Raw genomic sequence first — 18,577 nt, forward strand, 5'->3', positions numbered from 1 at the left:
TATACAATTTACTTTATCTACTGGGAGAAAACTTAGGAGAAAAAATTTCATCTTCTGTTTAAAATAATATTTCAGCGCTCTCCAATTAAAGACATACCATAAAGTAAGTGAAAAAGTACTGTCAAATTTATTCGGAGTATTTTCTTGCTTTATGGTCGTTACTTTAAAACACATTTTGCTGAAAAGGTTGAAAAATATCACTTAGGTGAAAAAGTTAATTGAATAAGGGCCAGTGTGTCTCTACTGCTGTATAGTTTAATCAGTTTATTTTTGTTTGTTTTTTAGAGCTGAATAGATTAGAAATGTTAAAGGCATGAGACACACACACACACACACCACACACACCACACACACACCTACCACACACACCTTCTGAAAATCTAGCATGTGTATTGTGGCCCTGATGCATGACCAATACATCCAGAATGCCGCATTATCTCCACCAGGGCCGGTTCTCTCCTGAAGCAACGTGAAACATTTGCATCAGGCACAGAGATTACAGGGGCAGCATGTTTGTACTGTGTGTTTCCACTTACAGCATGCAGTCAGAGTAGCAGGAGAAGCAAAAGGAGAGCTAGGTGAAAAGGTCATCATTGGGGAAAAGCAGCTTGTTGTGCTGTGTGAGGAGTCTGACAGTGAGTGGGGTGGGAGGGGGAGGCTGAAAAACAGCAGTGTTTCATTTGACTTGCACAGCAGAAGGGAGGAGTCCTGATTGAGGAGGAATTAAGTGGCTGAGGGTGAGCAGTTTGTTTGTCACAGACTCACAGCCAGTGTGCTATTGTGTTGAGCTGCTGCAGCATGTCATGTTAGAACATTAAATGAATTAGAGTAAATTGTCCAGTGCCGTGGGATAATTCCAAATTGGGGGGGGGGGGGGGGGAAGAAGGCAGTGCCTGGGGGATTCGCAAGTCACTTACCCTGCGCGCAACTATGCAAACTGTAATAGGAATGCCCCTATTTGTGTACATTTAAAAAAGTCACGGTCAAAAAGATTGATGTCTGACTGTCACTGCCTCATTGAGAGCTTGTTGTCTCATACCGAGTTTAAGATCCTGTAATTACAGTATCAATCAGTGACATTCTGAATGTTTTGCCAAAGTTACAGTAAATACTATATTTTATGTTCAGCATGTCATTGTTGTTCCTCCATATAGCATGTGCTCTCATGTATTATTATTATTATTATTATTAAGTATTTATATAGCGCCGACATATTACGCAGCGCTGTACAGTGTATATATATATATTGTCACTAACTGTCCCTCAAAGGAGCTCACAATCTAATCCCTACCATTGCCATATGTCTATATTATGTAGTGTAAGTACTGTAGTCTAGGGCCAAATTTTTTTTTTTTTTTTTTTTTTTTTTTAGGGGGAACCAATTAACTTATCCGTATGTTTTTGGAATGTGGGAGGAAACCGGAGTGCCCGGAGGAAACCCACGCAGACACGGAGAGAACATACAAACTCTTTGCAGATAGTGCCCTGGCTGGGATTCGAACCAGAGACCCAGCGCTGCAAGGCGAGAGAGCTAACCACTACGCCACAATGCTGCCCATGTAGTCACATAACGGGACATGTCGGCTGCAAACGATGGACATGTCGGCTGCAAGGGGCTGGCGGAAGCCCCGGGTAAGTAGATCTAGGGGTAGCATAGATTGCCTGATGTTTCCTTTAAGTCTAAGTGTTTTTATATGCATGGGGTAAACACATTGGTCCTCAGTTTTTCTGTGCAGAAAGCGAGGGGGTGGGGGGCCCAGTGATGTCTAGTTACGCCCCTGCCTGTGATGGTAGGAGAGTGTGTTACGGCCGCATGTTGTAACCAAAGTAATCACTATGATGTGGCAGGGAGGCCTTTGTAGATTATTTTGTTAGAGGTGTGTCAAACTGTGATGGACATATACAGGATCTTCTCAAAAAATTAGCATTTTGTGATAAAGTTCATTATTTTCTGTAATGTACTGATAAACATTAGACTTTCATATATTTTAGATTCAAATACACACAACTGAAGTAGATCAAGCCTTTTATTGTCTTAATATTGATGATTTTGGCATACAGCTAATGAAAACCCAAATTTCCTATCTCAAAAAATTAGCATATTTCATCCGACCAATAAAAAAAAGTGTTTTTAAAACAAAAAAAGTCAACCTTCAAACAATTATGTTCAGTTATGCACTCAATACTTGGTCGGGAATCCTTTTGCAGAAATGACTGCTTCAATGCGGTGTGGCATGGAGGCAATCAGCCTGTTGCACTGCTCAGGTGTTATGGAGGCCCAGGATGCTTCGATAGCGGCCTTAAGCTCATCCAGAGTGTTGGGTCTTGCGTCTCTCAACTCTCTCTTCACAATATCCCACAGTTTCTCAATGGGGTTCAGGTCAGAAGAGTTGTCAGGCCAATTGAGCATAGTAATACCATGGTCAGTAAACCATTTACCAGTGGTTTTGGCACTGTGAGCAGGTGCCAGGTCATGCTGAAAAATGAAATCCTTATCTCCATAATGCCTTGCAGTAGATGGAAGCATAAAGTGCTCCAAAATCTCCTGATAGCTAGCTGCATTGACCCTGCCCTTGATAAAACACAGTGGACCAACACCAGCAGCTGACATGGCACCCCAGACCACCACTGACTGTGCAGAAGCGCACGGAAGGGGTTGTTCCGGGTGTACAGAACACCCCCCTGCACCAAAACCGGAAGTCAGAGACTATTCGCAAATGTCTCCTCTAAATCTGAGCAGCGGCAGCCACAGATGCGCAGCTGCCGCCTGCTCATATCTGTGTGCGGGGCGAGGAGGACTCTGACTAGAGCGGGGGGCCCAGAGCAGATGCATTAACTTATCGGCAGCGGCGGCGCCAGCCGGTGATGGCGTCCCACTGGTCTCCATGGCTACCTTCCGGATGACGTGACGTCACCACGCCATGCAGCGGCCGGCCCGCGCTCCTCCCCTGGCCATGATTGGACACTTCAAGTCCAGACCGTGGAGAGGCTGCCTGGAGAACAGTGAGGCTCGTTTGGAGTAGTGATGCGAGCGTGCGGTCTCAGTCCCCTCAGGCAAGTGCAGCAGCCCGCCGGGTGGAATGTTTGGAAGCCAGCCATTCTGGCTACATATACTGGGACATATCCCCCTGCTGGCTACATATACAGTCTGGGCACATATCCCCCTGGCTACATATACTGCCCCCCCTGGCTACATATACTGGGGACAATATACCCCCTGGCTACATATACTGGGGGCATATACCCCCTGGCTACATATACTGGGGACATATACCTATCTAACCTATACTGAGGGCATATACCTATCTAACCTATACTGGGGCCATATTCCTATCAAAGCTATACTGGGGGACATATACCTATCTAAGCTATACTGGGGGACATATACCTATCTAAGCTATACTGGGGGACACATACCTATCTAAGCTATACTGGGGGACACATACCTATCTAATCTATACTGGGGCATATACCTATCTAATCTATACTGGGGGGAGTGCAATTTAGCCTAGAAACTGCTAGTATTTGGCTCCACCCACACCATGTTTTGGCCACGCCCACACGCCACTTTCAGGAACCCCCCCCCCTTGGAAATCCTGGATTTGCCCCTGCTGTGGGTACTTGACACTGGATTTCAGGCATTTTGGCATTTACCTCTCCCCAGTCTTCCTCCAGACTCTGGCACCTTGATTTCCGAATGACATGTAAAAGTTGCTTTCATCTGAAAAAAGTACTTTGGACCACTGAGCAACAGTCCAGTGCTGCTTCTCTGTAGCCCAGGTCAGGCACTTCTGCCACTGTTTCTGGTTCAAAAGTGGGTTCTTGCCTCCATCTGCTGAAAAGCTTTATGGAGATGAAGATTTCATTTTTCAGCACACCCTGGCACCTGCTCACAGTGCCAAAACCACTGGTAAATGGTTTACTGACCATGGTATTACTGTGCTCAATTGGCCTGCCAACTCTCCTGACCTGAACCCCATAGAGAATCTGTGGGATATTGTGAAGAGAGAGTTGAGAGACGCAAGACCCAACACTCTGGATGAGCTTAAGGCCGCTATCAAAGCATCCTGGGCCTCCATAACACCTGAGCAGTGCCACAGGCTGATTGCCTCCATGCCACGCCGCATTGAAGCAGTCATTTCTGCAAAAGGATTCCCGACCAAGTATTGAGTGCATAACTGAACATAATTATTTGAAGGTTGACTTTTTTTGTTTTAAAACCATTTTTGTTTTATTGGTCGGATGAAATATGCTAATTTTTTGAGATAGGAATTTTGGGTTTTCATGAGCTGTATGCCAAAATCATCAATATTAAAACAATAAAAGGCTTGAACTACTTCAGTTGTGTGTATTTGAATCTAAAATATATGAAAGTCTAATGTTTATCAGTACATTACAGAAAATAATGAACTTTATCACAATATGCTAATTTTTTTAGAAGATCCTGTATATGATACATTGCTAAGCGTTAACTCATTGTCTGGATTCTTTTCAGTGTTTTTTCTTTGTGAGTCTGTTGTACTGTCTTAGCTTACTGTGTGGAATTCCTCACAGGGAATAGCATACAATTGTGTTCAGGACAACAGTTTGAGAGTTAATGGCCATATTGGAATTGCAACACCTAATATATGTCGGCTAGAGTCAAAGTAGGCAGGGTTAGGGCCGGATCACACTTGTTTTAAAAACGTATCTCACAGAGCTTAGCAGAAACGCAGGAAGTGGATCCTATGTTAAAAATAGGACCCACTTTCACTCGTGCAGAATCACGGATCCGTGTGGCACGGATCGAAAACGTCACGGAGAGTCTGGATTTGACACTTTTTTCCGGACTGGATGGGAAAATGTGTCTAATGCAAGCCTATGAGAACACACTGTCTGTTTTCACTAGACTAGTTGCCACGTCCACGTCACCGGTTTTCACGTGTCCCGCTGCTTGGTCCATTCTGAACAGCGTGGTGGTCGGGGATTCTCTGCAGCAACCTCTGTTCAGGATCCCTTTATTATTGCATCTAATTGCAGGACAGGGTAATGTTCCCTGGAAAATGTTAGTTGGATATTAAACCAATTAGAAGGGGAAAAAAGACATTTGTAGTGAGAATACAATCTATCCATTACTTCTTTTTAATATTTTTATTCAATGGAATCAAGGATACTTCTTGCTGCATGTAATGTAACATTTGTTCACCAATATTGAGGACAGGATGCAACAGACCAGTGATGTTAAGCTGAGCGGATGTTTGAAAACAGAGGGAAACACCACTTCACATATACTGTGCATTTTGACCCACAATATGTTCATTAAAGCCAGGTATATATGGGCAGCATAGCAGGGCAGAGGCTGTGCAGGCATTGCTAGGTTGGGGTGATGTTTCATGGGAGCCGGGTGAGTGGGAATAACAACAAGGCCCTTGGCAGAAGCTATACGCCAGGCTGATTGCTGTTTTCTGGCTGAGGAGGGTCGGGAGGCTGTCGCTCATACTCTCAGCAGAGGTAGTCCTTTTCGGCCACCTCAGCTTAGTTTCATCTTGCATGTGGACACAGCTTAAGACTCTGTGAGGGAATTTTGCATTACAGTGGAGGAAATCATTATTTGACCCCTCACTGATTTTGTAAGTTTGTCCAATGACAAAGAAATGAAAAGTCTCAGAACAGTATCATTTCAATGGTAGGTTTATTTTAACAGTGGCAGATAGCACATCAAAAGGAAAATCGAAAAAATAACCTTAAATAAAAGATAGCAACTGATTTGCATTTCATTGAGTGAAATACGTTTTTGAACCCTCTAACAATAAAAGACTTAATACTTAGTGGAAAAACCCTTGTTTGCAAGCACAGAGGTCAAACGTTTCTTGTAATTGATGACCAAGTTTGCACACATTTTAGGAGGAATGTTGGTCCACTCCTCTTTGCAGATCATCTCTAAATCCCTAAGGTTTCGAGGCTGTCTCTGTGCAACACTGAGCTTGAGCTCCCTCCATAGGTTTTCTATTGGATTAAGGTCCGGAGACTGACTAGGCCACTCCATGACCTTAATGTGCTTCTTCTTGAGCCACTCCTTTGTTGCCTTTGCTGTATGTTTTGGGTCATTGTCGTGCTGGAACACCCATCCACGACCCATTTTCAGTTTCCTGGCAGAGGGAAGGAGGTTGTCGTTCAGGATTTCACGATACATGGCTCCGTCCATTTTCCCGTTAATGCGATTAAGTTGTCCTGTGCCCTTAGCAGAAAAACACCCCCAAAGCAAAATGTTTCCACCCCCATGCTTGACGGTGGGGACGGTGTTTTGGGGGTCATAGGCAGCATTTTTCTTCCTCCAAACACAGCGAGTTGAGATTAATGCCAAAGAGCTCTATTTTGGTCTCATCAGACCACAGCACCTTCTCCCAGTCACTCACAGAATCATTCAGGTGTTCATTGGCAAACTTCAGACGGGCCTGCACATGTGCCTTCTTGAGCAGGGGGACCTTTGCGAGCCCTGCAGGATTTTAATCCATTGCGGTGTAATGTGTTTCCAATGGTTTTCTTGGTGACTGTGGTCCCTGATAATTTGAGGTCATTCACTAACTCCTCCCGTATAGTTCTAGGATGCTTTTTCACCTTTCTCAGAACCATTGACACCCCACGAGGTGAGATCTTGCGTGGAGCCCCAGAGCGAGGTCGATTGATGGTCATTTAGTGCTCCTTCCATTTTCGAACAATCGCACCAACAGTTGTCACCTTCTCTCCCAGCTTCTTGCTAATGGTTTTGTAGCCCATTCCAGCCTTGTGCAGGTCTACAATTTTGTCTCTGACATCCTTGGACAGCTCTTTGGTCTTTCCCATGTTGGAGAGTTTGGAGTCTGCTTGATTGATTGATTCTGTGGACAGGTGTCTTTTATACAGGTGACTAGTTAAGACAGGTGTCCTTAATGAGGGTGACTAATTGAGTAGAAGTATCTAACCACTCTGTGGGAGCCAGAACTCTTAATGGTTGGTAGGGGTTCAAAAACGTATTTCACTCAATGAAATGCAAATCAGTTGCTATCTTTTATTTAAAGAGAATCTGTACTCTAATATTCTTACACTAAAAAGCATACCATTCTATTCCTTATTTACTCCTGTGCCCCTCTGTGCTGTTTCTGCCACTCTCTGCTGCAATCCTGGCTTGTAATTAACAGTTTTAGGCAATGTTTACAAACAAACTAACCAGCTTCTAATAGGCTCAGCTAAGCATAGTGTGTGAGTATGCAGGGGGCCTGCAGAGGGTGTGTATCGCTTCTACCAATCACAAGCAGCCCTGCACATTCCACACAATCAAGCTTTAGCCCGACAAACAGGACAGAGGAAAGATACATTGATTTATTACAGAGACAGTGTAATTAGGAAGAGCTGCAGTAAGCCCCAGCACATTAGAACAGGCATAGGAACTCATAGGATAGAAGAACTAAGGCTGAAAAAATTGTTACAGAGTCTCTTTAAGGTTATTTTTTCGATTTTCCTTTTGATGTGCTATCTGCCACTGTTAAAATAAACCTACCATTGAAATGATACTGTTCTGAGACTTTTCATTTCTTTGTCATTGGACAAACTTACAAAATCAGTGAGGGGTCAAATAATTATTTCCTCCACTGTATATGTTGCAGTGGTGGGACTGTAAATGCAAACTGGAATTATTAGCATCTTATTGCTCATTTCCTTTCCATCTTCTTGTGTTGTGTATGTTTTTTCATGTAACATTTGATCCCCTAATTTTATCGTTAGCACTAGACATGCCAATGATTTCAAATTGTATGCAAATATATGCAATATAGTATTGAGCAATCAAAATAATAATTTTCAGCTGTTAATTGACCCAAATCTAAACATATGCTTAACATTAAAATAACATTTTCATCAACGTTGTTTGCTCTGTGGTGTACCAGACTCAGGGGCGTAACTACAAATCATGGTGCCCCCAGCAAAACACTGATAGGGCCCTCCCCCCATGTTCACACCATTCCCCTAGCCTCCCCTTGGTTACCCTCATAGCCTGGGGACCCATCTTGCAAAAGTCATAAAACAAGTGTAGCCATAAAAATACACATAAAGGAATTGAAAGTTAGTAGTTGAGGCCCCCTCACAGCGCTGGGCCTGCTCCCCTTTAGCTGTGCCCCTGATCAGACCCCAAAACCTTACTGAAGAAAATATGCCATTAAAAACACACAGAGACTGAGTTTCTGATAAACATTTTATTAGAACAAATCTTTTCACTATACTTCTTGCATAAATTATGTATATAAGTATATACACTGAAAATAGGGACACATGGTGTGAAACTCTGCAGGGACCTTACCAGGAAGCATTTTCATTGAACTCACAATGTGTGCAAAGGAAGTGAAGAAGAAATGAAAGTAACTGTTACCCATTCACCACCGCCCAAGGGCTTCCACCTCTGTTATATCTCCACTGGGGCAGCACTAAGATGAGACACATTTATATCTGTGTACTCTCAGCCACAAGTGCTGCTTTAGTAACAGCGGAGAGCTTGATAGAAGCTCATGAAGCTTCCTTACCTCATGAAATAGGACAGTGTGCTGTGACTTGCAGGTATCCTGCTGGGAGAGGTGACAGGAAAATTGCAGCGCTGCTTGTGATAGCAATATGTAACAAAAGCAGTCTGGCAGTCTTTTAGGGATGGCACTGGCATTGAAATGCACAGCCATCCCCTTATGTGTATGTTTCTAGCAACCTCTATTCACTTGTCTCTCAGCTAGAAAGCACAATTTTGTTTCCTCTATACATGTTTATACAAATATGACATTCTCCTATGGCTGTAATGTGAAGATGGTGTCCACAGATGTGTTTCTGCCAGGGATGAACAATCAGATGCAAATATTTCCCAGTTCATGCAGATTTATATACATCTTTATGCAAATGTATACAGCTTGAAAATGTACCAATCAATTTAAACCTGGGTGGCACTTGATTGGGCCATTTTCAAGCTGAATATATTTGCATAAAAATGTACATAAATCTGCATGAACTTGGAAATGTATGCATCTGTTTGATCATCCTACTTGTATGCCATTGTCTCTCTGCACTTGGGGCTAGTGTAGACACGCTCAGCTAACATGCAAATGCCCAGCTTTTTCAAATATAGAAAAATGTTCTAATGTAAACCACAGAAAGCTATGACTCAATGCTTTATTGTCCAGAAAAAAATTAGAACATGAAATCTAATGTAGAGGTGTGCACAGGCATGGGAATCACTCGTCATGTATGGTAGTTGGGATAATCCAGCCATTTTCAGTAAGGTAATCTGCACACATACAGGGTGGCAAATGAAAAAACCATCCCATGTGCCTGCCACAAGCATGAGTATACAAACAGATACTAGCTAACCTGTCCCCGTGTGCCTGTTATGCAGTCCATGCTCTGTGTGTGCACTCTCTGGGTTTACTAAAGTCTATGTTGCTTGCCATTTGGTTAACTCTCTCATATGGCAGCGAATGCATGCACCAGGGATGAGCTGGCCAGCATCTGTCTATGTACTAATGCCTGTGGCAGGCAGAGGGGATGTTTTTGTGCTCCTACGCTGTAGTACCATGTATGTAATAGTACTGCAGTATCCAATACACTGATCTAATTTCAAACAGGACTCACAGATATGTGAAAGTAACACTGATCCGAATGTCTCCATTGCTGATCTAATCTTGGTTTTACTATGTTTGATAAGAAAATACAATCAACATTGTATTGGTAGTGGGCACTCCATATTTCCTAGCTACCATTTATCTTCAGTGTCTGCAAGATGTTACTGCAGTGAACAAACCTGTAGTTAGTTGTGTGGAAAAATGGAAGATGTTGGTGGGACATGAAAAATGAAGAATCATTATCCAATTGTGCAGTAGCAAACCATTTTAGTGGTAAATATGCTGGTTGTGGTTGTCTCATAGTGCTGCTGGTTTGAGAGCAATCCCAATGCGTCTCTAGGAAGCCAGATTGCAACACTGGCATAATTATGATTTACACCATAGCAATTTATTTTATTATTTTACATAAATACTTCCATTACAGTCAATGTTTTGTGCTTATGTAACTTGTTAGTGTTTAGTTCAAAAATGTTTTTAAATTGCATTTCAAAATTGTTGATCGCATAATGTTTTCGTGAGGCTTTTTTGCTGAAATTATAGGACTGCTGGTGGATGGTGAAAGACTGATCATTAGAGATGGCAATGCTTAGGAGAACTAATGTTATGTGATCAGCTGATAGATTTGTAAGGTTATAATTTGCTGATCATGTGTTAAAACCAGGAAGTCATTACAGCAAATCGGGACCTTACAAATCTATCAGCTGATCCAACTGATCACATGCTTCTCTTTGAGTTTTCCTAAGCAGGGCCATCCCTACTTAATGGTAACTGTATAGGGTGATCAGAGACGGGTGTGTCCAAGCTGTGAGGAGGAGGAAAAGAAGATCCTCCTATGCACACCTGTAGTGTGGTGGTTGTAATGGGTAATGCACACACTGATCAGCCCTTTTTCTCCATGGATCAGCCCCAGTGTAACTGCACATAGAAATAGTAACAAGGAATAATAGACACTGTAGAGTTTACATTCACCTTTAACTGTATGTGCATCTGCTATATGACGCAGGGATGTATGGAAACAGCTGCTACTACTGAGCATTGACAAACTGTGCTTTTAGGTCTTAAAAGAAAAAGGTTAGCAGGTGATAACACACATACTTCATGACAGACTGGAAATGTTTTTGTAGATTGGCAGTATAAAAACAAGATAAAACTAAGAAGTTGCATAAGAGTCTAAAAATTGCAATACAAATGCACTTACCAAACAAAATATACTACAGTATACATTTTATTTTATCCCCCTATAAATGGTTATATTGTTGATGGAGATGATCCATTTAGTAAAAAGGGAGGATTTCCAAACACTAAAATGAAGCATGGAATGAGTTAATGAATGGTAGGGTGTAATGTTTGTTATGCAAAGGCTTTGAAGTAAAACCAAACACTGCAGAAGATGTTAAATCTTCAAAGAAATAGTAGCCATAATAGAAGGACATGGCTACTCTACATATCCATCCACTCATAAAGCTCCATTTGCCACTTTGCCATTATTTCATTTGTTTCAGAGCGATACCTACACTGGTAATCTAGGCATTGATGAATGATGGGTGAATAACAAAAATGACTTTTGGCTACTGTGCGATGATTAAGTGGGAACTACTTTAGAAAATGTAATTCATAATAGGCCACATGGATGGAGACTTATGGGGATTGTTTGGAAATGTATAGTAATAGAATGAGAAGTAAATACAGAAAATTCTTTAAAAAAAAAAAAAAAAAAAAAATCCTGGTTGTGGAATTTCATGTTTCAGAAAGAGAATTGTAATACAACCAATTAAAAAGAATTCTCTAAGATGTATTTAGCAAAGGGTGTGTTATGAAGTAAAACAGAATTCCTCCATCATTTGTATAAACTGTCGTTTAAACGTATTGGAAGATCCACTACTATTTGTATGTAAACCACATTTGAAAATGATAATGAAGGTTTCTTGGTCACGGCTTCTAGCGTTTGTGCGAGGAACCACATACAGGATAGTCAGAATTCTCTACCAGGTAAGTGTTGAGCAGGGGATGTAATAAACATTTACGTAGGTCACCAAAATGGTTTATCAGTGAAGGCGGTTTTACAAAATACTGTTGCTTTTTCATGGGATAAACGCTTTCAGTCGTCTTGAGAAGGAGAGTAGAAATCCTCTTCTGGCCAGTTCCCCATAAGCACAGATTGCTGCCCAAGTCTTCCAATTCAGAGCCCAAGCTTCACTTTAAGGGCTATATCCTTCCCCTAATCACAGGGCCATGTGCCAGTTTGTCAGCTCACCACTCAGTGTCTGCAATCCACATCTGGAGAACACGTGAAGATGTCAAAAGCTTCTTAAATTTTAGAGGCTGCCGGAGGCAGGGTCATTAGAGGAGAAAGAACAGAACTAAAAAGATCTGCTTTTAAAACCACACAAATACCTCCCAGAGAGGTTTCTATGAAGAGAAATCAGGAAGGTAGATGTGTGGAGAAGACAGAGCAAAGTTTTCTCAGGCATAGTACGTATCAGTTTTTGCCATCTGGCAGTACATAGTCATGGCAAATGTAAGTCCAAGGATCTAGGGTAAAAAAGGAAAAAAAAAACAAATTAGAATTTAAAGTGGTTAATTACTGGTGTTTTTACCCCTTATGATTCCTGAACATTGACATTTCAGCTGTGATGCTATTGATACAGCAAAAATGTTTTATGGTAGCATCACAATCCTCACTTATGGGTTGGAGGACTTGTAAGAGAGGAGGTATATTAGGTCAGCGGCATTAACATAATGTTACCTGCATTTTGCATGCAGTCATGTGATGCAGGAAGAGAAGAAGTTAACTTGCTACATTAGTTAAAATTATTTCCAGTGTGTCCTGTGTGCAGGTAATGCATGGATTTTTTTAACCAGTGCTTATGCCACTTACATAGTGCTTAATTATCATGAAACACCTTAGCTAGATCAATGCTAGTGTGATGTGTGCCAGCACTAAAGCACATTACTTTAACAATGCTGGCGTTATCAAGGTAACAGGTTGCACTAAATGCAGAACCAATGCTACACCATTGGCTCTAGTACCGGTAAAAGTGCTTTGCACTGCCTGTTTACTTCAATTATACAGCTACCTAGTAATTATGCACCAGAAGGTTAATAAACTTGGGGGTTAAAGTAAAAAAACAAATATTGTATTTATATTTGATACTATTTGCTACTTATTTGGTTATTTATTTATACCTGTTACTGAATTATTGCTGCTATTTCTTATATATTGAATGCTATCTAACTTCTGTGAACGCTATCTATCTCTTATGGTATGATCTGCGCTTCTGTGAACTCTCATTTTTACTGCAATATTTGAATAATCTTAAGTGCTGCAATACTTTGCATATTAGTATATCTAAGGCCTGGTGCACACCAGAAGAGTTTTTCTGAGCGTTTTGAGTTTTTAAATCTGCTGCTAATGTTATCCTATGTGTCTGTGCACACTGGAGCAATGAGGTTTTGTAAAAAACCACATAGCATTACATTGGGAAGAGCTTTTGAAACCTCTAGCACCCAAACGCTAGAGGTTTAGGTTTCAAAAGCTCTTCCCAATGTAATGCTATGTGGTTTTTTACAAAACCTCATTGCTCCAGTGTGCACAGACACATAGGATAACATTAGCAGCAGATTTAAAAACTCAAAACGCTCAGAAAAACTCCTGTAGTGTGCACCAGGCCTAAGTGGCTGGCTTTGTATATTCCATGAATTAGACTGCTCTCCACTGGCTCATATCTCTGGCTCCATGCTAATTTGGCTAACACCTATAGACAATTGAGCTGCTTCCTGCTTAATTACCTGAGTTGTACTGTGATCTGCTACAGGCTGAGTGCTCAGTTCCTCACCTGCATCAGTCAATCTACAATCAGGCCTGCTCAGCATAGGCTATCAGGCTTACTATATAAATGCAACTTTAAGTCTATTTAGACCTTGGCCGTTTTTGCACTGGTATTTCAAAGTACACCGGTTTCTAAGTACAAAGAGAACGACCGAATTAGACCAAAATTAAGCCAGAAGAGACTTGAAGGAACAGACACAGAACTTTAGCAATCTGATTCACGGTTAGTGCAATAATGTTGTCTCTGCTCTTCATGATTAGCCTGCTTTCCCCTGCTATTCTCAAATCTGTACACTCACTGCATCCTCCTGCTGTCAGCAACACGCTCTACATTTCTCCCTCTCTTTTATCATCTCCACAGGTTGCTTCTCACAAAACTTTCTTATTCATACAACCTCGCTATACAGTTCATGCTCCTACTACCCATAAATCTAAATCCCAACCTCTCCTCCACTCTCTCTGCCTCCTCCTATTCCTTGCTACAGGTGACATTTCACCAAACCCCGGACCCTCTCTGCCGGCTCACTTCTCACTCTTGCACGCTAATCGCACTGCAAACAGCCAACCACATGCACACCGAAACTGCCACAACCTTATTAATATTCCTCTTCTCCCCCACCTATCTTGGCTGCTCTCTGGAATGCCCGCTCAGTCTGCAACAAACTTCCTTTCCTCCATTAACTTTTTAATTCCAACGCCTTCACCTTTTTTGGGGTCACAGAAACATGGCTGACGCCTTCAGACACGCTCTCACCTGCCACCCTCTCTTATGGGGATTCCACTTTAGTCACATGCCTAGAACTGGGAATAAACATGGCGGTGGTGTGGGCATTCTTTTCTCTGATACATTGTCCTTCACACCACTCACCCCCATTCCCTCTCTTTCTCTACCTTCCGTCAGTATTTATCTGCAAATTCCTTGCTTGATCAGTTCCAGTCTGGCTTCCAGCCAAACCACTCCACAGAAACAGCACTCACCAAAGTAGCTAATGATCTCCTCACAGCTAAATCCAAAGGCTATTATTCCATACTCATCTTTCTAGATCTGTCATCAGCATTTGACACTGTTGACCACACTCTACTCCTTTCATCTATAGGAATAAAGGAACTCGCTCTCTCCTGGATATCTTCCTACCTCTCTGGAAGGTCTTTCACGGTTTCTTATTCAGATCAGGCCTCCTCTTCACATCCTCTGTCTGTAGGGGTACCTCAAGGCTCTATCCTCGGTCCCCTCCTCTTCTTCATCTACATGCACGGTCTTGGTAACTTAATCAACTCATTTGGTTTTCAATACCACCTATATGCAGATGATACACAACTGTACCTCTCGGTCCCAGACCTTAACTCCCTCCTCACACGGGTTCCCGGCTGCCTGTCCGCTATTTCCTCTTTCATGTCCTCTTGCTTCTTAAAACTTAATATGAATAAAACTGGTCTTTCCACCATCCCTGTCCACCTCTTTGCCTGATATTACAATAAATGTTAACAACATGTCTATAACATCAGTTCCCAAAGCACAGTGCTTAGGGGTAATATTTGATTCTTCACTCTCATTTACTCCTCACATTAACGCCCTAACCAGCTCCTGCCATCTCCAACTCAAAAACATAGCTCGCATCCGACCTTTTCTCTCCCATGACACAACCAAAATGTTAGTACATGCTCTTATTATATCTCGATTGGACTATTGCAATATATTGCTTGGTGGACCTCCAACTAACCGACTAGCACTGCTCAATTCTGTACTGAACTCTGCTGCTCGACTTATTCATCTATCCTCTCGCTCTTCCTCTGCTGCTCCTCTCTGTCAAGCTCTTCACTGGCTACCAATTAACGAGAGGATTCAGTTCAAACTCTTAACCCTAACCTACAAAGCTCTCCACAATCTCTCCCCCCTGTACATCTCCTCACTAGTCTCCAGATACCAACCCAACCGCCATCTCAGATCTGCACACGAGCTTCTTTTATCCTCTTCTACAATTACCTCCTCACATTCACGTGTACAAGACTTCTCACGTGCCTCACTCCTCCTCTGGAATGCCCTTCCACAACACATTTGCCACTCTCCCACCTTTGAAATCTTTAAACGCTCCCTCAAAACCCACCTTTTCCGACAAGCATATTCTCTAGCTTAGGCCATGCACCCACTAAATAACCTAATTACGCACTACCTGTACACATACAATATATTCTTCCCCCACCTCTTGTTTCCACTCCATTCCTTTAGATTGTAAGCTCGCAAGGGCAGGGCTCTCATCCTTTTGTGTCATGGAATGTTATTAATTTAATTGCTTGCACTTTGTTAGACATTTATACATTTTAGTCATCACGTTAAATCAAATTGTAATCCGCATTCATATTTGATGTATATAATTGTCTGTATCATTATGTATCCCTTGTTTGTTTTCTTACATTGTACAGCGCCACGGAATATGTTGGCGCTTTATAAATAATAATAATGATATATTTCCATTTATTCTATGAGCGGCTGTATGAGTACTTGTGCTTCCTTAATCTATTCAATCATAGATCTTGCTTCAACTCTTCCCCCTCAAAAATAAAAGAATCATATATATACTTGACTAGAAATCTAGACTGTTCATTAGGGATAGTGTTATCAATGCTTGTTAGTAGACATTGCACTTGCAAATATAGGCACCAAACTTCCCTTGGACTCTACTGCCATTGTAGTGGATTACTGTAGCCTATTGGGAAGAGCAAGACAGCTTATTAAAAAGATTGCTTTACTGTTATTGTGACATCTGACCTAGTGCTGCTTCAGGTTGCTGTAATTGTGTGATTCTGTTTCCCGGAGTAGGTATGAGAATAATTTATATATCCTAATAGGCAGGGGCATTTCTAGCCATTTTGTCACTCCAGGCAAGAAAACCCTTGCCCCCCCCAGCGTAAACCCTTATTCCACAACACAATAACACACTGGTTGGTTGGCTGGCTGTGGGTCTGTGCAAAACAAACTGCACACCCTCAGCCAGTCATCCGTCCTCCATTCCTCCAGTCTGGACAGCAGCACCACCTCCTCCTTTCTGCTGTGCAAGTAGTAGAGATCAGCACACACCGCAGCAACGATCGAGACCCAAATTGAACATGTCAGAAATCATCGATTGATCAGTCGAACAAGCAGGAAATCGCATCGTGTGTACCCAGCTTATACAGCACATACTAAATACAGCAGAGATCAGGACACACTGCAGCTAATAATAAATGCCTCAGAGGAATTCCACTGCTCCCTGTCTGATCCTACAGTGCTCAGCCACTTTCCCAGCTGTGCACTTACAAACTGTCTTCTAGCATGTTAAGGTCTGCAGTCCCTGAAAAATGATATGTTCAAGAATTCCTAATTTTCAGCCTAAAGATAAGCAGTGGGCTTTGAAGCTAGGCTGCTAATTCCTTGTTATAAAGGTGCGTACACACGCACTACCGCCGGCAACAACGGGTCCCCCGGCCCCTCCCACTGGGCGGACATTCAGCCGACAGTAGCACATGTGTGCACGCTGTTGGGGGGGGGAGCTTCCTTTGCAAAAAAGCTCAGCTCTGAGGATCTCTGATCCATTCCACAGATTCTGCTGTCTCACACAGCCTCAGCCAATCCCCACCAGGGAGCCTAGTCCTTTTTTTTTTTTTGGCAAAAAAGTTCTCCAGCCTCCACCTGAAGATTGTTGTTGACTTATTTTCCTTCCCGACCCCTTCTATTATACAAATGTTGCGGACAGCCAGCTAGAGCTGAGAGCATTGGCTGGTTTAAAAAATAAATAAATAAATAAAAAAAGCACAAAACAGACACACAAGGGGACAATATAGACTTCCTCGGACCAGACCTGGCTGCTGTCACCCCTGCAGCCTGGATTACTGTGAGGGCTGATGAATCCAGGCTCCCACACGTACACCAACAACCTAACTCTGATTCCCCAGGCCCCACACAAACACAGGCTACTGTCCTGACTACTCCGCTCTCCCATTGCTTGGACAAGCGGTAAGCAAGACTGTCCTGTTTCTCCTGTTCACCATCAGACTCCTGGCGGGCAGCGGCTGGCCAGCTGGGAATCGTCATCTCTGCAGGGCTGCTTGACACACTGACAATTCCATCCTGTGGTGATAGCAGGAGGGGGGGGGGGGGCAGCGCTCTTCTTCGTTCCAAATTAGTTTCTGTCTCCGGCCTGCCGCCATCCTCCTCATGTGCAACAGGGTGGGTGGGCTGCAGGCTCAGGCAGACTCCAGCTGTCTCTGTAGTGCAGCCAGTGGTGGCGCCCAATATCAAAATGCATGGTCACACTCAAACACGCTGCCTGCATGCACGTGTGACAGGCGGGGGCGGAGTTAGAGGCAAGACACATTCTGGAGTATGTGAATAAATTTAATCTTTTGAAAATTGACAATTTCATATCTGCTTCAGGGAGGTAAGTCCACCACTGCCTTCCTAGCATATTTAGAATTTTTAGCATATTTTATCCTGTTGGCGCCTCTGTTCACCTTCTGCGATATCTGTGTCCACCCCTAGTGGAGAGGTGACACACCCCCTTCTTTCCGATCTACAGAGAGGGACAGGTCTTAATCTCCCCACCTGCATTTACTGTACAGTGGTTGCCTAATCAGGTATCCTGGTTTTTGAGTATAATTGTTTACTTACCTCCATTTTCCCTATTTCCAATACATACTACACTATATTGGGCTCTCAGTGTTCTCTTCCTTTTGTATGGCCTTCTCCTTGTTTTACTATGTATGTTTTGTTGAGCAATAATCTGCCATTTTGCACAGTCACTTAGCGCTGTTTTTGAAAATTTGTATGCAGGGATTTTTATTTTTTATTGTAATTCTTTTGATTTTTGCATTGATTTTATTTTGCACATGAAATTCTGGCACATTTGCACTTTAATTGGGGACCCAGGTCCTACCACTGAGATTCTCCTTTAGTCCAATAATTTCCTGACAATTTTGATAGGTCCAAGTTGGAGCTGCTATTTACATGCATGCAAGGAGAAATTATTTGCATGTCATTGTTATATTCATGTCAGCACTAGGGATGCTCAAACACATTGGCACATATAAATAGGAGACACCGAGAGCCCAATATAGTGTAGTATGTATTGGAAACCGTGGATAAATGTAAGTGTGAGATGAA

The 18,577-nt window shown here is 42.5% G+C and overlaps 1 protein-coding gene and 1 long non-coding RNA gene across 2 annotated transcripts in view; one reads left to right on the forward strand and one right to left on the reverse strand.

The window, feature by feature from the left end:
- Positions 1-1,387: 1,387 nt before the first annotated feature.
- The window catches only part of LOC137538717 (uncharacterized), a 57,262-nt gene continuing 40,072 nt past the window's right edge, over positions 1,388-18,577 (forward strand). Inside the window, exon 1 of the long non-coding RNA XR_011024869.1 lies at positions 1,388-1,632. This is a non-coding gene — a long non-coding RNA (uncharacterized lncRNA). The remainder of the gene's footprint in view (positions 1,633-18,577) is intronic.
- TSPAN4 (tetraspanin 4) overlaps positions 8,193-18,577 on the reverse strand; it is a 406,664-nt gene continuing 396,279 nt past the window's right edge. Inside the window, exon 7 of the mRNA XM_068261017.1 lies at positions 8,193-12,143. Coding sequence (XP_068117118.1) covers positions 12,075-12,143 — 69 coding nt within the window. The 3' untranslated portion in view covers positions 8,193-12,074. The remainder of the gene's footprint in view (positions 12,144-18,577) is intronic.

This window comes from Hyperolius riggenbachi, chromosome 11 (genome assembly GCF_040937935.1).
Source record: "Hyperolius riggenbachi isolate aHypRig1 chromosome 11, aHypRig1.pri, whole genome shotgun sequence".
NCBI lineage: Eukaryota > Metazoa > Chordata > Amphibia > Anura > Hyperoliidae > Hyperolius > Hyperolius riggenbachi.